General features: G+C 42.0%; 2 protein-coding genes across 4 annotated transcripts in view; both read left to right on the top strand.

Annotated features, from left to right (window-relative positions):
- The window catches only part of ndst3 (N-deacetylase/N-sulfotransferase (heparan glucosaminyl) 3), a 42,923-nt gene extending 19,449 nt beyond the window's left edge, over positions 1–23,474 (top strand). Inside the window, exons 8-16 of one of the 2 annotated variants that reach the window (XM_029118208.2) lie at positions 3,289–3,417; positions 13,313–13,495; positions 13,593–13,689; positions 14,514–14,643; positions 15,336–15,510; positions 17,326–17,496; positions 18,723–18,832; positions 19,886–19,976; positions 21,137–23,474. In XM_029118208.2, the coding sequence (XP_028974041.2) occupies positions 3,289–3,417; positions 13,313–13,495; positions 13,593–13,689; positions 14,514–14,643; positions 15,336–15,510; positions 17,326–17,496; positions 18,723–18,832; positions 19,886–19,976; positions 21,137–21,256 (1,206 nt within the window). In that variant the 3' untranslated portion in view covers positions 21,257–23,474. Of the gene's footprint in view, positions 1–3,288; positions 3,418–13,312; positions 13,496–13,592; positions 13,690–14,513; positions 14,644–15,335; positions 15,511–16,369; positions 17,306–17,325; positions 17,497–18,722; positions 18,833–19,885; positions 19,977–21,136 lie in introns of those variants that run through there. The other variant, XM_029118209.2, reaches the window with a different exon arrangement.
- Positions 23,475–26,329: 2,855 nt separating this feature from the next.
- Positions 26,330–27,152, top strand: part of prss12 (serine protease 12) — a 34,436-nt gene continuing 33,613 nt past the window's right edge. For both annotated transcript variants that reach the window (XM_034291001.1, XM_034291000.1), the window contains exon 1: positions 26,330–26,889. In XM_034291001.1, the coding sequence (XP_034146892.1) occupies positions 26,478–26,889 (412 nt within the window). In that variant the 5' untranslated portion in view covers positions 26,330–26,477. The remainder of the gene's footprint in view (positions 26,890–27,152) is intronic.

The following is a 27,152-nucleotide window of genomic DNA, read 5'->3' as shown; positions in this document are numbered from 1 at the left end:
CGTTACAGATGTCACAACTAAAAATGGATATGACACGTTACAGATGTCACAACTGAAATAGGATAAGATATGACACGTTACAGATGTCACAACTAAAAAAGGATATAACACGTTACAGATGTCACAACTAGGATATGACATGTTACAGATTTCACAACTAAAATAGGATATGACACATTACAGATATCACAACTAAAATAGGATGTGACACGTTACAGATGTCACAACTAAAAACGGTTTAGATATGACAGGTTACAAATGTCACAACAGGTCTTGTGAAACCTGGGTTAAAGGTCCCTGACCTTAACAGGAAGTGTAATATCAGCTAAAGAGACATGACATTGAGTACAGGAAGTGTAATGTCAGCTAAAGAGACATGACATAGAGTACAGGAAGCGTAATGTCAGCTAAAGTATACATGCATACAATTCAAACAAATACCTAATTACAAAAAATGGCAAAACAAATACTAATAATATTAAGATTACATTCTGCTCTCTAAAATATAAACCTTAAGGTTGAAAAGGAACTATTTGGAAATGACACTTTATAGTGATGCTCAGGTTGACCCTTGACTCCAGCAACCTCATTATCCATAACCATTGTGTGATTATCTGTGCGTGATGTGAATGTAACACCCACTCATGATTACATCTATAAATCAATTATTATTGAATTGGTTTTGCCACTAAGGGTAGGAGTTGTGTGTGTTTCTGGACAAAAAGCTATGGATGACACAGAGACACATACAGGCACACACACATACACACACATACAAACGCAAACTCTAGAACACACGCACAACACATCATTTATGGATACAGGAACAGAATGCCTGTGACGTGGGAGTATTTGATTGTTCTAAGCTTATGATTATGCTGTCACACTGTCTGTCAGGCCATCAGGGGACGATTAAGAAAGAGAAACATCTTGTCAGAAACATCAAGCTTGTCTGATAATTCATCTTGTTCTGCAGAGCAGATTAAGATACCTGCTTGTTTTGTTCTGTAGAGTATGAAATGAGGAACAACTGACGTCATAGTCAGGACTTTAGGCTTTCGATTATGTTATTAGTGTTTGGTGGGCTGAAACAGAAATTGGGAGAGGAAGGGGCTGGAGAGGGAGGGATGGAGGGAAAGAGAATGAGGGGGAGGGAAAGGGAGTGGAACAGGGAAAGAGAGAGAGAATGAGTGAGGAAGGGAAGGAGAGAAAGGAAAATATGGTGGGGGAGAGAAAGGAGGAAAGATAGAGAGCAAGGGAGGGGGGTCGTGTGTGTGTTAGTGAAATATATTTCAGTGTGAGCTATGGCAGTGTGGGTAATTGGTTTGGTGAAATAAGACTGTGTGGTCTCTTTTGAGTGTGTGTGTATCTGTGTGTTTCTGTGTGGGTGTGTGTGTGTGTGTGTGTGTGTGGCTTTTACCAAGTGCCTCTCGTGTTTTAGTGGACAGTTTCTGAGGTTTAAAGGAAAATATCTGCTGTCTGCTTATCTCTATCACTCAAAGGTTACTCTCTAACCCAGAAACGCTCTCCTCTACCCTAATCTCCTCTACTCACACTGTAAAATATATCTCCTCTACCCTAATCTCCTCTACTCACATTGTAAAAAGTATCTCCACTCTCCTTTTCTACTCACAATGTAAAATATATCTCCTCTCTCCTTTTCTACTCACACTGTAAAATATATCTCCTCTCTCCTTTTCTACTCACACTGTAAAATATATCTCCTCTCTCCTTTTCTACTCACACTGTGAAATATATCTCCTCTCTCCTTTTCTACTCACACTGTAAAATATATCTCCTCTCTCCTTTTCTACTCACACTGTAAAATATATCTCCTCTCTCCTTCTCTATTCACACTGTAAAACAATATTTTAAGCTTGTATGGGGGTTACTCTACTTTCTGAAAGATGTTTTGAACAACTTGGTCTTAGAATCAGTCAGAAGCAGCTACTCATGCCCTTATGTTTAGCTGATGGAATTTTCAGATATGAAAACACTGACATTTTAAAGGCTAGTGTTTTGTATGGCCAATTTTCCCAGTGAAGGTATGTTGTAAAAGTAGTTACATTCATATTTTCAGCGGACTACCTCCAAACAACCTGAGCAATGAAAAACACAGCAGACTTTTATTTTGAACTAATCTACAATATTTTCCTAATCTGGACGAAACTGAGCAGCCATCTGGACAATCTGTGTCTTTTACAGACGTCAGGTGCATCTTATGACGGTGTGCTGAATACTGTATCTCCTTTTCATTAGCCTTTCCTCCTCCAGACCTAGGGGTGGTCAGACAGGTATTTAATGAGGGGAGATCAGCTTGACAATCCATTTATGGTCCATCAACCTTCCCATTAATACTTTGTTTTGTGTGCATTGTCGCCAATCCCCGGGGTAGGTAATTCTAGCATTCCCATTGCCACTGATGCCTCTCTTTGCAAAGCATGTTTATTAAATGTTCTGAAGTTCATTAAACCTTTCTGCACATTGCTATTTTACACCATTCCCACTCTGTAGAATCATGGTCTTTGAGTAACTCTGTGCAGTCACAGACTTTGAGTAACTCCAATGATGGTGCTGATTAGTTAATACATAATATTTATAGTTACAGCACAGCTATAACCTAGCTTGGTACAGCTTCTATATCCTTGCTTGGTACAGAATCTATAACCTAGCTTGGTACAACATCTATAACCTTGCTTGGTACAGCATCTATAACCTAGCTTGGTACAGCATCTATAACCTAGCTTGGTACAGCATCAATAACCTAGCTTGGTACACCATCTATAACCTAGCTTGGTACAGCATATGTGCATTGGACTGACTAACTACTTAGATCTTAGCCTCAATATGGAATCTCCTCCACTGTTTTACATTGCAGTGGCCAACTAACAAACTTGCAGAAAACTATTAGTAACAAAATATAAATAAAACTATGATCTAATATTAATCATAATAATAGCAACCCAATAATTATTATTATAATACAAAAACAAAACTACATAAAGTTTTAATGTACAACAACATAGATTAAATAAATATAATTTATTAAATACTGCTAATGTATTAATAAATTAACTACCTAATTAACTATTAATTAACTTATAATTAATTAACTACTGCTACTGTACAACTACTAACTCAATTAATAAAACAAAGTATCTAAAATATATGCAAACATGGATATGTAATATACAATTTTAAAATGTAATTAAAAAAACATCAACTGGGCAAGTTTGAAGACTGAAGCACTTCAACAATCCAAGTGTGTTTGTGTGTGTGTGTGTGTAGGTGCTGCCTCGTCAGACATGTGGGCTGTTCACACACACCATCTTGTATAAGGACTACCCTGGAGGATCTACAGAGCTGGACCACAGCATCAGAGGAGGAGAATTGTTCCTCACCGTCCTACTGAACCCTGTGAGTTAAAACACAATTTGTATATAGGTGTTTATATATATATATATATTTATATATATATATATATTTACATTCACAGTGTATAGATGTTTATATATATATATATATGTATATATTTACATTCACAGTGTATAGGTGTTTATATATATATATATATATATATTTACAATCACAGTGTATAGGAATTTATATATATATATATATATATATATATATATATATATATATTTACAATCACAGTGTATAGGTGTTTATATATATATATATTTACATTCACAGTGTATAGGTGTTTATATATATATATATATTTACAATCACAGTGTATAGGTGTTTATGTATATATATTTACAATCACAGTGTATAGGTGTTTATATATATATATATTTACATTCACAGTGTATAGGTGTTTATATATATATATATATATATATATATATATATATATATTTACAATCACAGTGTATAGGTGTTTATATATATATATATATATATATATATATATATATATTTACAATCACAGTGTATAGATGTTTATATATATATATATATATTTACAATCACAGTGTATAGGTGTTTATATATATATATATATATATATATATATTTACATTCACAGTGTATAGGTGTTTATATATATGTATATTTACAATCACAGTGTATAGGTATTTATATATATATATATATATATATTTACAATCACAGTGTATAGTGTTTATATATATTTACAATCACAGTGTATAGGTGTTTATATATATATATATATATATATTTACAATCACAGTGTATAGATGTTTATATATATATATTTACATTCACAGTGTATAGGTGTTTTTATATATATATATATATATATATATATATATTTACAATCACAGTGTATAGGTGTTTATATATATATATATATTTACAATCACAGTGTATAGATGTTTATATATATATATTTACAATCACAGTGTATAGGTGTTTATATATATATATATATATATATATATATATATATATTTACAATCACAGTGTATAGGTGTTTATATATATATATATATATTTACAATCACAGTGTATAGATGTTTATATATATATATATTTACATTCACAGTGTATAGGTGTTTATATATATATATATATATTTACAATCACAGTGTATAGATGTTTATATATATATATTTACAATCACAGTGTATAGTGTTTATATATATATATATATATATATATATATATTTACAATCCCAGTGTATAGGTGTTTATGTATATATATTTACAATCACAGTGTATAGTGTTTATATATATATATTTACAATCACAGTGTATAGGTATTTATATATATACACAGACAGTGGGTATAGGAGTTTACAGCTCCGGAAAAAGTTAAGAGACCACTGCACCTTTTTCTCTCCTCTACAAAAAAGTCAAAAAGGAAGGTTTTGAGTGAGGAACAGAACGATTAAAATTAAGAGACCACTGCAAATTGAACGCTTCTGTTCCTCACTCAAGTTTCCTTTTCAACTTTTTTGGAAAGATAAGAAATAGGTGCAGTGGTCTCTTAATTGGTGCAGTGGTCTCTTAAAAGGTGCAGTGGTCTCTTAAAAGGTGCAGTGGTCTCTTCATTTGTTCCGGAGCTGTATATGTTTACATACGAAGTGACCACTTCACTTTCTCAAAAATTTTCCATTTAGACTTAATTCATATTTATTAAATATATTACATCTATTATATATATATATATATATATACATATTTAATATATTATATAGGTAATATAATATTAATATAAATATATTTTTGTTATCAATGTTTGCATAATACCCCATAACGACTAAGTCAAAACAGTTTTTAATAATTATTTTGCCACTGAAATACAGAAAATTAAAAACTGAAATGTCTCATGCACATAATATTCAGAACCTTCATCTTGCATCCTCAAACCTAGAACTGGACTGGATTCCCACTGTGGCAAACTCAACTGATTGGATCTGATTTAGAACGGCACTTCTCAGTATATTCCAGATCAAACCCCAAGCCGTGAAACCCTATGGACCCCGGGGGTAGACCTCCCTGACAGAACTGGGTCCTGGCATAGCTGCAGTGGTTCTAAACAGAATGCTATGGCATTGAAAGTTCCCAGGAGCACAGAGGGCTCCATCATTGTGAAATGGAAGAAGTTTGGAACCACCAAGACTCTTCCTAGAGGCACCCTTCCAGCCAAACGAAGAGACCGGGAAAGGAGGGCCTTGGTTGGGGAGGTGATCATGAACCCAATAGCCCCTCTAACAGAGTGTCAAAGTTTCTCTGCCGAGATGGGAGAACCTGCCAAAAGGAGAGCCATCTCTGCAGCACATCATCAATTAAGCCTTTATGGTAGAGTGGCCAGATGCCACTCCCGAGTAAAAGGCATCTGGCATTGCGCCTGAACGAGAGCATGCAAATATTATTTGACAGAGTTCTAGTTTATTTTTCATTACACAACAACATAGTGTTTCTGGCATGATATGCTTGGGTTGCAAAAACATCCTCAGCAGTGCAGGCATAAGTTACATAGTATATCATTAAAAATAGAATAAATGTAACATAAGAGGAAATGTAAACAAATGAATAATGATATACATTCACCTAAAGGATTATTAGGAACACCTGTTCAATTTCTCATTAATGCAATTATCTAATCAACCAATCACATGGCAGTTGCTTCAATGCATTTAGGGGTGTGGTCCTGGTCAAGACAATCTCCTGAACTCCAAACTGAATGTCAGAATGGGAAAGAAAGGTGATTTAAGCAATTTTGAGCATGGCATGGTTGTTGGTGCCAGACGGGCCGGTCTGAGTATTTCACAATCTGCTCAGTTACTGGGATTTTCACGCACAACCATTTCTAGGGTTTACAAAGAATGGTGTGAAAAGGGAAAAACATCCAGTATGCGGCAGTCCTGTGGGCGAAAATGCCTTGTTGATGCTAGAGGTCAGAGGAGAATGGGCCAACTGATTCAAGCTGTTAGAAGAGCAACTTGGACTGAAATAACCACTTGTTACAACCGAGGTATGCAGCAAAGCATTTGTGAAGCCACAACACGCACAACCTTGATGCGGATGGGCTACAACAGCAGAAGACCCCATCAGGTACCACTCATCTCCACTACAAATAGGAAAAAGAGGCTACAATTTGCACGAGCTCACCAAAATTGGACAGTTGAAGACTGGAAGAATGTTGCCTGGTCTGATGAGTCTCGATTTCTGTTGAGACATTCAGATGGTAGAGTCAGAATTTGGCGTAAACAGAATGAGAACATGGATCCATCATGCCTTGTTACCACTGTGCAGGCTGGTGGTGGTGGTGTAATGGTGTGGGGGATGTTTTCTTGGCACACTTTAGGCCCCTTAGTGCCAATTGGGCATGGTTTAAATGCCACGACCTACCTGAGCATTGTTTCTGACCATGTCCATCCCTTTATGACCACCATGTACCCCTCCTCTGATGGCTACTTCTAGCAGGATGTCACAAAGCTCAAATCATTTCAAATTGGTTTCTTGAACATGACCACTCCCGTAAATGCATTGACGCAACTGCCATGTGATTGGTTGATTAGATAATTGCATTAATGAGAAATTGAACAGATGTTCCTAATAATCCTTTAGGTGAGTGTAAGGCAGTTCTGAAGGCAAAAGGGGGTCAAACACAGTATTAGTATGGTGTTCCTAATAATCCTTTAGGTGAGTGTAGATGGTAACAGTGTCAGTCTGACACCAGTGGCAAGCAGTGTTAAGTAGGTTTCAGCATTGAACTGGTAATGTAAATTCCTCTACTGCAATAGGTATTTATGAAATAATTATTAATAAATGTCTTGAATGCCAGGCACTACGTCTGGTGAAAACAAGGTATCGCTCATCACTTGGCTAATACCGTCCCTACAGTGAAGCATGGTGGTGGGAGCTTCTTGCTATAGGGTTTTGATTCTCCGCGGACTGGAAGATTGGTCAGGATTGAGGGGAGGATGAATGGAGCAAAATACAGAGGAGACCTTTCAGAAACCTAGATACAGAGCACACAGGACCTCAGACTATGACAAATATTCAACATTCTGTTAGTGTCCATGAATGACCTAGTCAAAGCCTGGACTTGAAGCCCGTTGTGGGGTGACCAGAAAATCTGTGGGGTGACCAGAAAATCATAGTTCACCGATGCTTCCCATCCAGTGTGACAGAGCTTGGGAGGATCTACTAGGAAAATAGGAGAAACTGTGCAAATCTGTGTAATGCTAGTAGAGGTACACCTAAGAAGACTCAATGCTGTGATCACTGCCAAAGGCATTTCAACAAAGTACTGCATAAATGGTCTGAATATTTATGTTTGCTATTTTTTATAAATGGAAACACATTTCTAAAAACTTGTTAAAGGTTTGTCATTATGGGGTATTGGGTTAAATTTGACAACAAAAAAAATCTATTACAAACACATTATTCCTCATACACACACTTAGTCATACAGACTCTCTTTCACACACACACTCTTTCATACTCACTCTTCCTCAAACACACTCTCCCTCACACACACACACTTCCTCACTCACACTCTCACACACACACTTCCTCACACACACTGCCCCTCACACACACACTTCCTCACACACACTCTCCCTCACACACACACTTCCTCAAACATACTCTACCTCACACAAATACTTCCTCACACACACTCTCCCTCACACACACACTTCCTCAAACATACTCTACCTCACACAAATACTTCCTCAAACACACTCTCCCTCACACACACACTTCCTCAAAGACATTGTCCCTCACACACACACTTCCTCACACACACTCTCCCTCACACACACACTTCCTCAAACACACTGTCCCTCACACACACACACTTCCTCACACACACACTTCCTCAAACATACTCTACCTCACACAAATACATCCTCACACACACTCTCCCTCACACACACACTTCCTCAAACATACTCTACCTCACACAAATACTTCCTCAGACACACTCTCCCTCACACACACACTTCCTCAAAGACACTGTCCCTCACACACACACTTCCTCACACACACTCTCCCTCACACACACACTTCCTCAAACACACTGTCCCTCACACACACACACTTCCTCAAACACACACTTCCTCAAACACACTCTACCTCACACACACACTTCCTCACACACACTCTCCCTCACATACACACTTCCTCACACACACTCTCCCTCACACACACACGTCCTCAAACACACTCTCCCTCACACACACACGTCCTCAAACACACTCTCCCTCACACACACACTTCCTCAAACACACTCTACCTCACACACACACAGTTCCTCAAACACACTCTCCCTCAAACACACTCTCACACACACACACTTCCTCAAAGACACTCTCCCTTCACACACACACTTCCTCAGTCACACTCTCCCTCACACACAAACTTCCTCAAACACACTCTCCCTCACACACATCCTCCCTCACACACACACTCCCCCTCATACACACATAAAACATTCTCACACACGCTCCAGTCATGAATGAAGAGCTCTCAAAGCTCAGATAGACACAAAGACTAATTGCTTTTTTTTCTCTTCTCTTTCTCTATCCACCTCTTCTCTGTATCTATTGCTTTCTTCCATTCTTTTTCTCACCCCCTCTTCCCACTCCCCTCCCTCACCTCCTCCACCCCCTCCCCTCCCTCACCTCCTCTTCCCACTCCCCTCCCTCACCTCCTCTTCCCACTCCCCTCCCTCACCTCCTCTTCCCACTCCCCTCCCTCACCCCCTCTTCCCACTCCCCTCCCTCACCTCCTCTTCCCACTCCCCTCCCTCACCTCCTCTTCCCACTCCTCTCCCTCACCTCCTCAATGAACAGTGTTTTTAAACTGGAAGATAATTTTGCCACTTAGTAAATCTTCTCTCTCTCACACACACACACACACACACACACACACACACACACACACACACATATTTGAGGATTTTCTATCCTTTTGGGGGCAAATAGTTTCTTATTCAAAATCCTATTGTTTTTACCACCAAACTTTAAAGCAAACACAAACCCAAAAACACAGTAACTCCCAAATTAACCTTAGCTCCTAACCCTAAACATAACCACTAACACTAACTCCAATTACAGGTTTTACCCTAAACCTAGCTTTGGTAGCTGGACATTCATTGGTCATGGGGACCAGCTAAAGTTTCCTGTTTATAATAAACTGATGATGTGATACACACAATGTCCTTGTGATAGAGAGATATGGTGGGATGGAAAGACAGAGATGGAGAGCAAGATAAAAGAAGGATAGAGTAGGAGGGAGGATGAGTGTGAAGAAGGGATGGAAAAAGGTGTATGAGGGATAGAGAGACAGGGAGAGGGAGATGGAGGGAGAGACAGGGAGAGATATAAAGAGAAATGGGGAAAGGGGTAGCAGACATTATTTTTCAGGTCACGCTACAGTGTTAAAACTAATGCGTGGGTGTGTATATACGTATATGTGTGTTTGTATGTGTGTGTATATGTGTGTGTGTGTGTGTGTGTGTGTAAATGTGTGTTTGTATATGTGTGTGTGTGTGTGTGTGTGTGTGTGCATTTATCTGACATAGCTCTAGACATATATCATCTCTGACATTTAGACTGTCGTTCGGCCACCAAGCTTATTAGCAAAATACCAAATATCAGCACAATCTCTCTATCTCCCTCTCCTTCTCTGGTAAATGATGCTACCTTCTATTGAGATGTAGTCACATGACCCACCCTCTCTACAATCTCTCTATCTCTCTCTTCTTCTCTGGTTTACCAATGCGAAGGGAGACAAGAGACAGAATGAGAGAAATGGAGAGGAATGAGTATGACATGTGACTAGGAGATGCAGAGACAATTCAGTTAGGATGATGAGAAGGAGAGGTGGAGAGAGGGAGGGATGGAGGGAGGTAGGGAGGAATAGAGAGAGGGTGAGAGAGAGGAGGACAGGGAGAAGGGCAGGAAGGGAGAGTGGCAGAGAGGCAGTTGTTAAAGGGAAGGGCAGAGTAAGAGTGTAAAAAATAGAGGCAGTTGTTAAAGGGAAGGGCAGAGTAAGAGTGTAAAAAATAGAATGGAGACAATAAGCAATAGAGGAGGAAAGAGAAATGTAATGAGTGAATGAGAGAGAAACATATGATGATAAAAGTAATAGAAGTACAATTTAAGAGAGATATTAAGTGTTTAATGGAATAGACTTTTCTATCAGATCTACGGAGAAAGAGACTGAAATAATGGAGGCCAAACTAAAAATATCAGAGAAAATTACAGAAACAGGTCAAGAAAAAAAGGCAAAGAACCAGATGGATCTAGAGAAAGAGGGCCAAAGAACCAGATGGATCTAGAGAGAGAGGACCAAAGAATCAGATGGGATTTAAACTAATATGGGTTAGTGTGATGGGATTTAAACTAATATTGGGTTAGTGTGATGGAATTTAAACTAATATTGGGTTAGTGTGATGGGATTTAAACTAATATTGGGTTAGTGTGATGGGATTTAAACTAATATTGGGTTAGTGTGATGGGATTTAAACTAATATTGGGTTAGTGTGATGGGATTTAAACTAATATTGGGTTTGTGTTAATATATTAGTTTAAATTGGATTTAAATTGGATTTAAACTAATATTGGGTTAGTGTGATGGGATTTAAACTAATATTGGGTTAGTGTGATGGGATTTAAACTAATATTGGGTTAGTGTGATGGGATTGAAACTAATATTGGGTTAGTGTGATGGGATTTAAACTAATATTGGGTTAGTGTGATGGGATTTAAACTAATATTGGGTTAGTGTGATGGGTTAGTGTTATTTGGCTGAACTGTAATGGGTTATATTTGGAGGTGCTGCTTCAGCCCTCACTCAAACACACATGCACACACACATACAACATGAACACATGCACACACACCCACACACACACACACACAAACACACGAACACACACACACATGAACACACGCACACACACACATGAACACACACACAAACTCACACGCATACACACACACACATATGAACACATACACACACACCCATGAACACAGAATCACTTCCCAATCAGCATTCCAAGATGATCAGTATTCCAGATGGCAGTCTCTGATTCATCAAAGTATGTCGTTTCGTATCTACTGCAACCTTCAGCCCTGGAGTGCCCTCTGTCTCACACACACACACAGACACACAGACACACACACACACAGACTCAACACATACTTAGATAAATACATTGTAGTGATTTATATCATACTGGACAGTTTTCTCCTCTTTGTTTGTGTGTGTGAGTGTGTGTGTGTGTGTGTTTGTGTGTGTGAGTGTGTCAACTCCTTTCTGTGGTCAGCCTATTCAGTCATTTAAGTTGGTAGGGAGAGCTCCCTGACACGAACACACACACTACACACACACACACACTCACACACACACTCACGCACAATCTCTCCCTCTTTGACCACATCTGTGTCTCTGCTGCCACCTAGGGGGAGTTAGGGGAACAGCAGGGTGTGAATGCCCCGGAACCTTCCATTGGATTTGACCTCTTTCTTTCATTCAGATCTCAATGATTTATTTAAACCCATCATGCTCTTATTGATCAGGTTTCATTGACTGATTATATGAACGCTTCATGCTCTTGCTGATCAGGTATTTGTGGTTCTAATTCACCAAGGACAATGTTATTGATCAGGTATTAGTGACAATGTTATTGATCAGCAATTAATGACAATGTTATTGATCAAGTATTAGGGACAATGTTATTGATCAGGTATTAGTGATCTGTCAGTACACAGTGATACTGACGGTGGTAAAATGGCTGCTGGAATATTATAATTAAATGCTTTGACACTATGCAAATACAGTGTTTAGTGTAGAGACATAAAGAGAAGCACCTTTTTTTCAAAACCAGACCTCAGATTTTTTTACTAGTCCACACAGAAACACTGAACTGTTTAGGTTACTAGGTTTAGTAGGTTTTATAATGATCTATGTTATTAAACACTGTTTATAAATGAGACCATTAACATACTGACTTTACCTGCTGTTGGAGTAATGAATCAATCACTGATTATTAAACTATTAATATCAATATTTAATTACTAGTTTAAACTAGTAAACTTATAGATACTCGTCTCCCTTCCTGAACTGTGTTTATTAGGACTCATCTCTCTGACTCCAGATCAGTGTGTTCAGGACTAGTCTCTCTGACTCCTTCCAGATCAGTGTGTTTATGACTCATCTCTCTGACTCCTTCCAGATCAGTGTGTTTATGACTCATCTCTCTGACTCCAGATCAGTGTGTTCAGGACTAGTCTCTCTGACTCCTTCCAGATCAGTGTGTTTATGACTCATCTCTCTGACTCCTTCCAGATCAGTGTGTTTATGACTCATCTCTCTGACTCCTTCCAGATCAGTGTGTTTATGACTAGTCTCTCTGACTCCTTCCAGATCAGTGTGTTTATGACTCATCTCTCTGACTCCTTCCAGATCAGTGTGTTTATGACTAGTCTCTTTGACTCCTTCCAGATCAGTGTGTTTATGACTCATCTCTCTGACTCCTTCCAGATCAGTGTGTTTATGACTCATCTCTCTGACTCCTTCCAGATCAGTGTGTTTATGACTAGTCTCTTCAACTACTTTCTGATCAGTGTGTTTATCCAAAGTAATTCCTCTAACTAGTTCCAGATCAGTGTGTTTATGACTCAAATGTCTAATTCCAGATCAGTGTGTTTATGGCTAGTCTCTCTACTTGCAGATCAGTGTGTTTATGACTAGTCTCTCTGAGTCCTTCCAGATCAGTGTGTTTATGACTCATCTCTCTACTTCCAGATCAGTGTGTTTATGACTCATCTCTCTACTTCCAGATCAGTGTGTTTATGACTCATCTCTCTACTTCCAGATCAGTGTGTTTATGACTCATCTCTCTAACTACGGTAATGATCGGTTGGGTCTGTACACCTTCGTCCACCTGGCTGACTTTATATCTACCTGGACACACCTGCAGCTCCTGACCCTGCCTCCTCTTCAGCTGGCCCACAGATACTTCACCCTCTTCCCTGAACAGAGACAGCCTCTCTGGCAGGTAACCTCTGACTTCTATCCTTCAACCTCTAACCCCTGACTTCTAACTTGAAATACAGCTGGCACAGAGTGCCACAGTGTGTGTGTGTGCGTTGTAGAACCCATGTGATGATAAGAGACATAAAGACATCTGGTCCAAGGAGAAGTCGTGTGGTAGACTGCCCAGAACCCTGGTCATTGGACCGCAGAGGACAGGTACTAACACACACACACACACGCACACGCACACATACACACACCACCACACACACACACACACACGCACACACACACCACCACGCACACACACACACACACAACACCACGCACACACACACAACAGCTGTTAGGATAACGTCTAATCGCTGATTGGTTGTTGTTGAGGGCCCATAGCAACAGGAGTCATTGACCAGGAAGAACTGAATATGAGCTGTATTCAGTTATCACTCTCCCTTTGGGTCTCGATTTTATTCACTCTCTCACTGTTACTGTTGTTGGAGAGAGACAGAACGGGGGGGGGGGGGACTGAGAGAGAGTAGAAACAGAGAGAGAGAGTAGAAACAGAGAGAGATAGAGAGAGAGTAGAAACAGAGAGAGAGTAGAAACAGAGAGAGATAGAGAGAGAGTAGAAACAGAGAGAGATAGAGAGAGAGTAGAAACAGAGAGAGAGAGTAGAAACAGAGAGAGATAGAGAGAGAGTAGAAACAGAGAGAGAGTAGAAACAGAGAGAGAGAGTAGAAACAGAGAGAGAGTAGAAACAGAGAGAGATAGAGAGAGAGTAGAAACAGAGAGAGAGAGTAGAAACAGAGAGAGATAGAGAGAGAGTAGAAACAGAGAGAGAGAGTAGAAACAGAGAGAGATAGAGAAGGCTAGGTTCAGTTTTTCGGAGTTGATCGGTATCAAACACTTCTGCCTCGTTAAACAGAGAACCCTGCAGCTAGACACACACACACTCACACATACACACACACCACCACACACCCACACACACACACTGCTCTGACCTAGTTAGATCCATATTTTCCTCCCCTCTTTTCCAGGAACGACAGCACTCCATCTCTTCCTTCTGATGCATCCCTCGATCTCCGGCCCCAGGCAGCTGGATGGCCTCAGCCCCTACAGGGAGGTCCAGTTCTTCAACACTAACAACTACCACAAGGGCATAGACTGGTAATCTATGTTGACATCTGTAATCAGTACTCCGGTTGAGCCAGATTCTGCCAGAACGTGTCTCAATTTGGGACTGCTGGGATCCAGAATATATTTACAAGAATATGGTGCTTCTTGTTGCTCATAACTTAGATATGATTTAGACATGACTTAGACATGATTTAGACATGACTTAGACATGATTTAGACATGATTTAGACATGATTTAGACATGACTTAGACATGATTTAGCACAGGCGTAGACTGCTAATCTGTGTTTTCTATGTATTATGGTGTGCATATCTCCCTCACTCCTCCCCAACCTCTCCCCTACTCCTCCTCAACTCTCCCTCACTCCTCCCCAACCTCTCCCCCACTCCTCCCCAACCTCTCCCTCACTCCTCCCCAACCTCTCCCTCACTCCTCCCCAACCTCTCCCCTACTCCTCCCCAACCTCTCCCCTACTCCTCCCCAACCTCTCCCCCACTCCTCGCCAACCTCTCCCCCACTCCTCCCCAACCTCTCCCCTACTCCTCCCCAACCTCTCCCCCACTCCTCCCCAACCTCTCCCCCACTCCTCCTCAACCTCTCCCTCACTCCTCCCCAACCTCTCCCCTACTCCTCGCCAACCTCTCCCCTACTCCTCCCCAACCTCTCCCCCACTCCTCCTCAACCTCTCCCTCACTCCTCCCATAACCCTCTCCTATTTCTAGGTACATGGACTTCTTCTCTCTCCCGTCGAACGTCAGCAGTGACTTCCTGTGTGAGAAGAGCTCCTCCTACTTCTCATCTGAGGAAGCTCCTCGCCGGGCTGCTGCTCTGCTGCCGAAAGCCAAGATCCTGACACTCCTCATCAACCCCTCTGACCGGGCCTACAGCTGGTATCAGGTAACACACACACACCGTAGCAAACACACTGTAACACACACACTGTAACACACACACCAAAACAGAGACAATGTAACACACTCACTGTAACACACACACCGTAGCAAACACACTGTAACACACACACTGTAACACACACACCAAAACAGAGACAATGTAACACACTCACTGTAACACACACACCGTAGCAAACACACTGTAACACACACACTGTAACACACACACCAAAACAGAGACAATGTAACACACTCACTGTAACACACACACCGTAGCAAACACACTGTAACACACACACTGTAACACACACACCAAAACAGAGACAATGTAACACACTCACTGTAACACACACACCGTAGCAAACACACTGTAACACACACACTGTAACACACACACCAAAACAGAGACACTGTAACACACTCACTGTAACACACACACCATAGCACACACACCATAACACACACACTGTAACCCACACCGCAACACACACCGTAACGGAGACACCATAATACACACACACTGTAACACACACACCATAACAGAGACACTGTAACACACACACACTAACACATACACACCACAGCACACACACCATAACAGACACAATGTAACCCACACACCATAACACACACAAACATTGACATTTTAGTCATTAGTCCATGAGAAGAACTTAGAATGATTGCATTCATTAATATAGCTAGGTAGAGTAATCAGTGAACTTTTAAGAACTGTTTCATTATTCGGGTCCCAGGTCAGAGAGGTTTTGACGAGGCTGAGTAAGAGCTCAGGTAGTGTTGTTGGGTTTGAGCATTGCCTGAAGGTACGGAGGGGAAGTTCCCATTGCTGCTCTGTGGGCAAGCAGGAGACGGAGCAGGTGACAAGGGAGAACTTGGAACAGTTGAAGACCAGGCGACTGCAGTATTGTGGATAAGTTGAAGAAGCAGGAAGTCCAACCAACAGGTAGTTACAGTGACCCAGAGTGAGATGACAAGTCCCTGGATTAGTATCTGCACCACGTCCTGTGTGAGGTGAGGTCGTTGTTTAGGAATGATGTAGACCATGAACCTGCTTGAGCAAGACAGCACCAACAAGGAAGAGCAGCTCATTATTGTTGCGGTTGAGCTTGTCTAACAGACACTTGTAACGCACACACAAACAAACACACTCATGCAATTCTTAATTAAGTGTAATATATTCCCCCTGTTGGAAAACAACAATATAGCACACTACCTGTGTAATTTATATCATACAATTTATTCCAATGTATTTTATTTTTTGTTCATCATGGGTTCCAACCTTTAGGAGGTCAATGTACTGCAGTATGTTGATAGTCACATTGCAGTATGTTGGTAGTCACTTTGCAGTATGTTGGTAGTCACATTGCAGTATGTTGATAGTCACATTGCAGTATGTTGGTAGTCACATTGTAGTCTGTTGATTGTCACATTGCAGTATGTTGGTAGTCACATTGCAGTATGTTGGTAGTCACATTGCAGTATGTTGATAGTCACATTGCAGAATGTTAGTAGTCACATTGCAGTATGTTGGTAGTCACATTGCAGTATGTTAGTAGTCACATTGCAGTATGTTGGTAGTCACATTGCAGTATGGTGGTAGTCACATTGCAGTATGTTGGTAGTCACATTGCAGTATGTTGCTAGTCACATTGCAGTATGTTGCTAGTCACATTGCAGTATGTTGATAGTCACATTGCAGTAGTCTAGCCGTGGGTTATCTTCTCACAATAACAGTGTGTGTGTGTTTGTGTTGTGTGCATTTGTGTTTTGTGTGTGTGTGTGTGTGTGTGTTCACCTGCAGCATCAGAGGGCTGTGGGGGAGCACGTTGCACTGAGGTTTTCATTCTATAAGGTCATCAGTGCTGGACACGAGGCAGCAGCTGACCTCCGTTCCCTCCAGAACCACTGTCTCACACCAGGACTTTACTCAACACACCTGGGGAGGTGGCTACAACACTACCCTGCTAACCAGGTACACACACAAACTATCACACAGAAACACACGTGTGTAGTTTGACGTGAGGCTGTACTAATGTGGTGAATATAGCTGATGCCCCCTGCAGATACTAGAGCTGACCTACTGAAGAACTGGACCATAGGTGTTCCCTCAGGATAGTGATCCATGGTCTGGGTGGGTGGAGTTCCCTGGTTTGACCGATGGTCTGGATGGGTGGAGATCCCTGGTTTGACTGATGGTCTGGGTGGGTGGAGGTCCCTGGTTTGACCGATGGTCTGGATGGCTGGAGGTCCCTGGTTTGACTGATGGTCTGGATGGGTGGAGGTCCCTGGTTTGACTGATGGTCTGGGTGGTTGGAGGTCCCTGGTTTGACTGATGGTCTGGATGGGTGGAGGTCCCTGGTTTGACTGATGGTCTGGATGGGTGGAGGTCCCTGGTTTGACTGATGGTCTGGGTGGTTGGAGGTCCCTGGTTTGACTGATGGTCTGGATGGGTGGAGGTCCCTGGTTTGACTGATGGTCTGGGTGGTTGGAGGTCCCTGGTTTGACTGATGGTCTGGATGGGTGGAGGTCCCTGGTTTGACTGATGGTCTGGGTGGGTGGAGGTCCCTGGTTTGACTGATGGTCTGGATGGGTGGAGGTCCCTGGTTTGACTGATGGTCTGGATGGGTGGAGGTCCCTGGTTTGACTGATGGTCTGGGTGGGTGGAGGTCCCTGGTTTGACTGATGGTCTGGATGGGTGGAGGTCCCTGGTTTGACTGATGGTCTGGATGGGTGGAGGTCCCTGGTTTGACTGATGGTCTGGGTGGTTGGAGGTCCCTGGTTTGACTGATGGTCTGGATGGGTGGAGGTCCCTGGTTTGACTGATGGTCTGGATGGGTGGAGGTCCCTGGTTTGACTGATGGTCTGGGTGGTTGGAGGTCCCTGGTTTGACTGATGGTCTGGATGGGTGGAGGTCCCTGGTTTGACTGATGGTCTGGATGGGTGGAGGTCCCTGGTTTGGCTGATGGTCTGGGTGGGTGGAGGTCCCTGGGTTGGGGTCCCTGGGCTGGGGTGGGGCTTTGGGAAGTGGGGTCATGTTCTGGCAGTAAACCATGTTAGTCCCCCCCCCCCAGGTGATATCATTCTCCCTCCAAACAGTTCCAGTTGGAGGGGTGTTTTTGAAGATAGGCACGTATCAATACAGATTATCTTGTTGGTATCTAGACTAATTTGACACATTTTAACTATTTTATTTTCTAGTTACTGATTCTAGATGGACAGCAGTTGAGTAGTGACCCAGCGGCAGTGATGAACGAGGTCCAAAAGTTCCTTGGCGTGACTCCTCATTTCAACTACTCACAGGCTCTCATGTACGTTATATACACACACTCTGTTTCTCGCTACCTCTCCATGCCTCTGTTTTTCTCTTTCGTTATGTCTGTACTTCTTGTTAGGGTTGGGGTTGGGGTTAGGGTTAGGGTTGGGGTTAGGGTTAGGGTTAGGGTTAGGGTTAGGGTTAGGGTTAGGGTTGGGGTTAGGGTTGGGGTTGGGGTTAGGGTTATGGTTATGGTTAGGGTTAGGGTTAGTGTTAGGGTTAACATAGCGCAGAGGTGGAGCTTATTGTTGGAAAGTTATCCATATTTGAATAGTGACATAAGGGTGACATAAATTGTACTCAATAAAAAGTTTTGTGTTTGAGAAATGAATGTACTGCAATGAAGGTACACAACTCCCCTTCTGTTTGATCCCAAAATATGACTCATTGTGTTTTGTTGTTGTTGATTTATTTTGATTATTTTTGCTGACATTCTTGAAGGAGGCCAATACTTCTTGAATTAAATGGGATAATATGTTATATGACTCCTCCCTCCAGGTTTGACCAGCAGCGGTTTAAATGTGATAATATGTTATATGACTCCTCCCTCCAGGTTTGACAAGCAGCGGTTTAAATGTGATAATATGTGATCTGACTCCTCCCTCCAGGTTTGACCAGCAGCAGTTTAAATGTGATAATATGTTATATAACTCCTCCCTCCAGGTTTGACCAGCAGCAGTTTAAATGTGATAATATGTTATATAACTCCTCCCTCCAGGTTTGACCAACAGCAGTTTAAATGTGATAATATGTGATCTGACTCCTCCCTCCAGGTTTGACCAGCAGCAGTTTAAATGTGATAATATGTTATATAACTCCTCCCTCCAGGTTTGACCAACAGCAGTTTAAATGTGATAATATGTGATCTGACTCCTCCCTCCAGGTTTGACCAGCAGCAGTTTAAATGTGATAATATGTTATATAACTCCTCCCTCCAGGTTTGACCAGCAGCAGTTTAAATGTGATAATATGTTATATAACTCCTCCCTCCAGGTTTGACAAGCAGCGGTTTAAATGTGATAATATGTTATATAACTCCTCCCTCCAGGTTTGACCAGCAGAAGGGATGCTGGAGAGAAGCAGGACGGACAAAGTGTTTAGGGAACAAAGAACGAAAATATCCTGTTATGGAACCAGAGGTAACACACTGCCATTCAAACACGCGCACTCACACACACACAAACACACAGTACCTTTGGGAAGTATTGTGACTCCTTTGAGGCACCTTTGGCAGCCATCAAAGCTTTGAGTCTTCTTGGGTTTGTCTCTACCAGGTTTGAGTCTTGTTGGATATGTCTCTACCAGCTTTGAGTCTTCTTGGGTATGCATCTACCAGCTTTGAGTCTTGTTGGGTATGTCCCTATCAGCTTTGAGTCTTTTTGGGTATGTCTCTACCAGCTTTGAGTCTTCTTGGGTATGCATCTACCAGATTTGAGTCTTGTTGGATATGCATCAACCAGCTTTGAGTCTTCTTGGGTATGTCTCTATTAGCTTGAATGCTTCAGGGCCTGAATGCTTTGGGTCCTGGGTGCTCGGGATCGGGTTTTCTTGATGGACCTCTCTGTGCATCCCCATAGTGACTCCCACCAACATGCTTCGTCATGGGGATGGTGTTAGTCAGGGGATCAGTGGTTCCTTGTTTTCACCAGATCTACTTCCTGGTGTTCAAGCCTAGAATTTTGGTCTCATTGTAGTCCTTAACATGCATTAACACACATTAACACACATTGTGACTCCCTCCAGGGGGAGGGATTTGACTCATCCTGCTCTACTGACTCCCTCAGGGGGGAGGGATTTGACTCATCCAGCTCTACTGACTCCCTCAGGGGGGAGGGATTTGACTCATCCAGCTCTACTGACTCCCTCAGAGGGGAGGGATTTGACTCACCCAGCTCTACTGACTCCCTCAGGTTGGCGGGAGCCCTTCCAGGAGTGCTTGACACATGAAACATTTAATGAAACATATTTTTTACCATTCTGCAGTCTCTGTACACCTGGGGATTTGTTCATTTGAATTTCATGCATGTTTTATTATTTAAGTGGAACATGAATAACATCAGTCAAGCTATGAGGCTGCTGATGGGTTTGTTGAAGCTCTCTGGAAGTCATATTTGTGTGGCTCTTTGATTCACTCTCTCTCCCTTCTTCTCTCTCCCCCTCAATCCATCTTTCTCTCCCTCTCTCTCCATCTTTCTCTCACTCTGTCTATATGCTTTTCTTTCTCTCTCTCTCTCTCTCTCTCCATCTGTATCTCTCCTTCCATCTCTCTGTCCCTCTCTCTCTGCCCTCCTCTCCCTAGGCACGGTCCTTCCTGTCCAGGTATTATAGAGAACACAACATAAATCTGTCTCAGTTGCTTCACCAGCTGGGTAAACCTCTCCCTTCCTGGCTCAGAGAAGAGCTGCAGAAGGTCAGATAACCAGGGGTTGGAGGCCAGGGGACCAGGAAGGGACAGAGACCATGACTGTTGATGTTACCCCCTGACCCCAGCGTCAACCCAAACAACAAAGGAAAAGTCATGAACTGTGAACTATGACCTAAAAAGAGAGAGTGAATAGAGGTGCAAGGGTTTCTGAATTTGGAAAGAGAAGAATTAAGGGATGATGATATCTTTGACATTACTGTTTCAGTCACATGGAGGGATGATGACCCGTTGAACAGAACTGTTTCAGTCACATGGAGGGATGATGACCTGTTGAACAGAACTGTTTCAGTCACATGGAGGGATGATGACCTGTTGAACAGAACTGTTTCAGTTACATGGAGGGATGATGACCTGTTGAACAGATCTGTTTCAGTTACATGGAGGGATGACAACCTCTGGAACAAAATTGTTTCAGTCACATGGAGGGATGACGACCTCTGGAACATTAATTGAACAGGCAGATTCACAGAGCCACCATCACCATGACAGCTATCACCATAACAGCCATCACCATGTCTCTTATCACATCACCGCGCCACCATCTCAGAGAGACACAGTGGAAGCCCTCAAACCTCAAGAACCCAGGGTTCTGTTCTGTTCCAAGGATCCAGGATGAGTTTTGCGGATGCACAATGATGAGGAACATGATGGAACCTGAAGCTAAAGCCCAGAGATACATAAACAAACATAATAACCTCCACACTGCTGGCCTTGTGGCCTATTTCCTGTAGCCAAAATGTGTGATATTCAACCAGGAAGTGTCGTTGGGGTTTGTGTTGTGATAACCAGGAAGTGTTGTTGGGGAGTGTGTTGTGATAACCAGGAAGTGTCGTTGGGGAGTGTGTTGTGATAACCAGGACATGTTAGCTCAACCAATTCTATCTGATATATCTATCTGAGACATGTTCTCCCTACTGTATACTGTAGCTGAGCAATATGCATCCAGGTCATGGTACATCCAGGTCAGGTATGAATATTAATGTTTGTAGTCTCTTAGATTGTCCCTGAAATCGAATGGAACTTTATTTCACTCCCACTGTTCTGTCATCTGTAACACTGGGTCGGTCTGTGGTCTAATCCCACTGTTCTGTCATCTATAACACTGGGTCTGTCTGTGGTCTAATCCCACTGTTCTGTCATCTATAACACTGGGTCTGTCTGTGGTCTAATCCCACTGTTCTGTCATCTATAACACTGGGTCTGTCTGTGGTCTAATCCCACTGTTCTGTCATCTATAACACTGGGTCTGTCTGTGGTCTAATCCCACTGTTCTGTCATCTATAACACTGGGTCTGTCTGAGGTCTAATCCCACTGTTCTGTCAGCTATAACACTGGGTCTGTCTGTGGTCTAATCCAACTGTTCTGTCATCTATAACACTGGGTCTGTCTGTGGTCTAATCCCACTGTTCTGTCATCTATAACACTGAGTCTGTCTGTGGTCTAATCCCACTGTTCTGTCATCTATAACACTGGGTCTGTCTGTGGTCTAATCCCACTGTTCTGTCATCTATAACACTGGGTCTGTCTGTGGTCTAATCCCACTGTTCTGTCATCCATAACACTGGGTCTGTCTGTGGTCTAATCCCACTGTTCTGTCATCTATAACACTGGGTCTGTCTGTGGTCTAATCCCACTGTTCTGTCATCTATAACACTGGGTCTGTCAGTGGTCTAATCCCACTGTTCTGTCATCTATAACACTGGGTCTGTCTGTGGTCTAATCCCACTGTTCTGTAATCTATAACACTGGGTCTGTCTGAGGTCTAATCCCAGTGTTCTGTCATCTATAACACTGGGTCTGTCTGTGGTCTAATCCCACTGTTCTGTCATCTATAACACTGGGTTTGTCTGTGGTCTAATCCCACTGTTCTGTCATCTATAACACTGGGTCTGTCTGAGGTCTAATCCCAGTGGTCTGTCATCGATAACACTGGGTCTGTCTGAGGTCTAATCCCAATGGTCTGTCATCGATAACACTGGGTCTGTCTGAGGTCTAATCCCAGTGGTCTGTCATCGATAACACTGGGTCTGTCTGTGGTCTAATCCCAGTGGTCTGTCATCGATAACACTGGGTCTGTCTGTGGTCTTCAGTGCACTACTTTTGACCAGAGAATATCCAGGCAGGATGACGTAATCATGGTGCGTTATGGTCTGTTTGGTGTTTACAGGAGATATAGTGTAATAAACACAGAGGTCACCTGATCAGATGCTTCTGAATTGCCAAGGCTGTTTATTGTGTGTGTGTATGTGTGTGTGTGTGTGTGTGTGTGTGTGTGTGTGTGTGTGTGTGTCTGTGTGTGTGTGTGTGTGTCGGTGTGTGTGTGTGTGTGTCTGTGTGTGTCTGTGTGTCTGTGTGTGTCTGTGTGTCTGTGTGTGTGTGTGTGTGTGTCGGTGTGTGTGTGTGTGTGTACGTGTGTCTGTGTGTGTGTGTGTGTGTGTCTGTGTGTGTGTCTGTGTGTGTGTCTGTGTGTCTGTGTGTGTGTGGGAGAACTAATCAGAAGGGAGAAGTGAACATGGCTTGTTATAATATGTGATCTGTACATAATATATATTCCATATGTGACCTGCACAAGACTGAATGAACAGAGTATAAAGGAATGGGCCACAGCTTGTCCCCACGAGGCCACAGGAAAATATTGAATTAGGATATTATTACACCTTCCATTATGCGTTTAAAAGGGATCCTGTCTAGGCTGTGGGTGAGTGATCAACAGCAACAATCTTATAATAGCACGAAACTGGACTCAAATGTATTAATTGCATGTTACAAAATCAACGGCTTCCATCAAAACAAACAACTTGCTCTCTCTTATCAATTATTACACAGTGGCCCAATAAATAATAATTACAATCAATATCTCCCAGCACAGTGAACCCACTTGGGTATGTCTGTTCCATTTGTTGATACTGTGATACAGTATTACCATCAATGGGCTGTACTCTTTTTCCGTTAAATTGTTTTACCAAAGACATCACGTTGAGTGACTGAATATCCAGAAAGAAAAGTCTTTATTACATTTTATTTTATTCATTTTGTGCTTTACAATTTCAATGATGCAGAAACAATGTTAAAAATTTATTTTACTCAGATAGTATATGGTACTGAATGCTGTGCAGTAATATTGAACTCTGGTATAGCATTGTACTGTATGATGTGCAGTAATACTGAACTCTGGTATAGCATTGTATTGAATGCTGTGCAGTAATATTGAACTCTGGTATAGCATTGTACTGTATGATGTGCAGTAATACTGAACTCTGGTATAGCATTGCACTTAATGCTGTGCAGTAATACTGAACTCTGGCATAGCATTGTACTGTATGATGTGCAGTAATACTCAACTCTGGTATAGCATTTTACTGAATGCTGTGCAGTAATACTCAACTCTGGTATAGCATTGTACTGAATGCTGTGCAGTAATACTCAACTCTGGTATAGCATTGTACTGAATGCTGTGCAGTAATACTGAACTCTGGTATAGCATTGTATTGAATGCTGTGCAGTAATATTGAACTCTGGTATAGCATTGTACTGTATGATGTGCAGTAATACTGAACTCTGGTATAGCATTGTACTGAATGCTGTGCAGTAATACTGAACTCTGGTATAGCATTGTACTGTATGATGTGCAGTAATACTGAACTCTGGTATAGCATTGTACTGTATGATGTGCAGTAATACTGAACTCTGGTATAGCATTGTACTGTATGATGTGCAGTAATACTGAACTCTGGTATAGCATTGTAACTTGGATATTCCTAAATAGGAGTACTATGGATGCCACAGAAGTGAGGACTATAGATTCTTCTGTGACCAAATGTTTTAATTTAATTCAATATTGATTTACTGAGTTGTGCATATTTTATGGAGACTTGTGTTTACTTTTTTGCAAATATGTGATTGGCGCTTGTATTGTATGTGAAAGCAATAAGAAATTACTGATTTGCGAAAAATACATGCATTTGTGGGCAAGGCCATGGAGTTCTTTCCAAATCAATAAAGCAGTTTTATAATCGATTCTAAAACCGTCAGGGAGGGGAGCAAAATATCTGCAGGGGGGGGGGGGGGGGGGGCAGCATAGATTACTTCAGCAAGAAATGAAAACCCAAATTTGAAAGCATGAGATTTTGTTGTCAATACATCTGTCATTGACTTCACAGCATCCCAGAAGATGTTTTGGTTTCAGCCGCCGGCAGCAGATTGTTGTAGGTATAAACGTGCTTTAGGTTTCCTATTTGGTCAGTCCACTGGTTTCCTGATGAGTTCACAGTCATATTATGTTTCAAATGTGCTGTACACCAGAGTTGTTGTTTGTAATGGATAAACTCAATCTCAGACGTAAAACAGAGATTTTTAACAAACCAATCACTAATATAGTTAGCCTATACCTCCGTCTGTGTTTAATGCATTTTTCAGTGGACCACCTCATCCCTGAGTTGGGGTGTAATGTAGGGTTTTGACCACACGGTGGAGCATCTCCTCACATCCTCATTACACAGAAGATGAATCCTTGGGATATTCTGTACTTCAATGCAGGATCAATGTTAGCCCGCTAATGTTAATAAAAAGGAAATCGTTTGGATATTTCTGGTTAATTCGTGAAGTTACACATAGAAAATGTTTTTTGTTGTTCAGTCAATTTACCATGGCCATTTAGAGCCATTTAGTGGCAGTGTCACGATCCATCAAAAGGCCTTTAATGATCACACAAAAGACAATCCCAATCTCACACATAATGTTTTAATGTCTTCTCATGACTGAATTTTTTTTTCAAAATTAAAAATATTATTTCCCTAAACCCAAGCATTAACGTAATCCAAACATTTAGCCGTAAGCCTACCAAAACCATTTTAAAACGTCAGGACTTACAAGTAGTCTTGATTTATCTCCATGTTTACATTTTTTGATTACTTTTTGTCCTGAAAAGATAGCACCCCCCTCACCACACACACACACACAGACACACGCGCGCGCACACACACACAAACAATAACAGAAGTCCACGCAAACAGCAGAGTAACTGAATAAGTGACTGAATGTGAGAGGGGAACACACACATAGGAACTTGGCTGGAAGCGCGCGGCCTTTTTTGTTACTCCTCTCGTGAGGCCAACAGACCGGTTCCGAAGCGTGAGAGCGCGATAAGGGGAGGACGTCGCGTGAACCGGCTGCGCTTTAACCGCCAATCGGTGACATACTGACTAGAGCGCCTGAATGAGAGGGAGAGAGAGAAAGGGAAAGCCGAAGCGAAAAAACAAGTGTAGCCTTTACACCATCCCAAACATGGACTCGTCTCTTCTCTCCGTCGCCGTGATTCTAGTTTTCTTCTCTTCCCATCACGCTCTTTCTACCTCCGATGTTCCCTCTACCTCATTCATTCTGCCGTTCACCGACTGTCTCCAGAGCCGCGGGAGGGACGGGTTCTACCAGGGCGCGGTGGATATAACGGAGTCCGGTGCGGTGTGTATGCGATGGAGCGAGGTAGCGGGGTTTGAGGAGCGCTACCCGGAAAGAGGGCTTGGGAATCATAACCGCTGTCGGAACCCGGATAACCGGATCAGACCCTGGTGCTTCTTTAGGAACAGCCGCGGCAGAACGGACTGGGGATACTGCGACTGCAAACAAGGTAGATGAGAGGGAGCCGAGCGGTGTGTGTGTGTGTGTGTGTTTGTGCGCGCCTGTATGGCTTTAGAACATACAATACTTTGTATGTTGATGTACAAACCTCTAAAGAATGAAAGAAAGCATGGTTTTACACACACCTGTACTTCTTGCTTTGTGGGGGTGTGCAGGCTTACATGTGTGAGGATGTTTATATGTGTGTGTTGCTGTGTGGGTGTGTGTTGCTGTGTGAGTGCAGGCATGTCTGAGCAGATAGAAAGCATCTCA

This window comes from Esox lucius, chromosome 25 (genome assembly GCF_011004845.1).
Source record: "Esox lucius isolate fEsoLuc1 chromosome 25, fEsoLuc1.pri, whole genome shotgun sequence".
Lineage (NCBI taxonomy): Eukaryota > Metazoa > Chordata > Actinopteri > Esociformes > Esocidae > Esox > Esox lucius.
The sequence above is the reverse complement of the archived record's forward strand: the minus strand, read 5'-3'. Positions and strand labels throughout refer to the sequence as shown.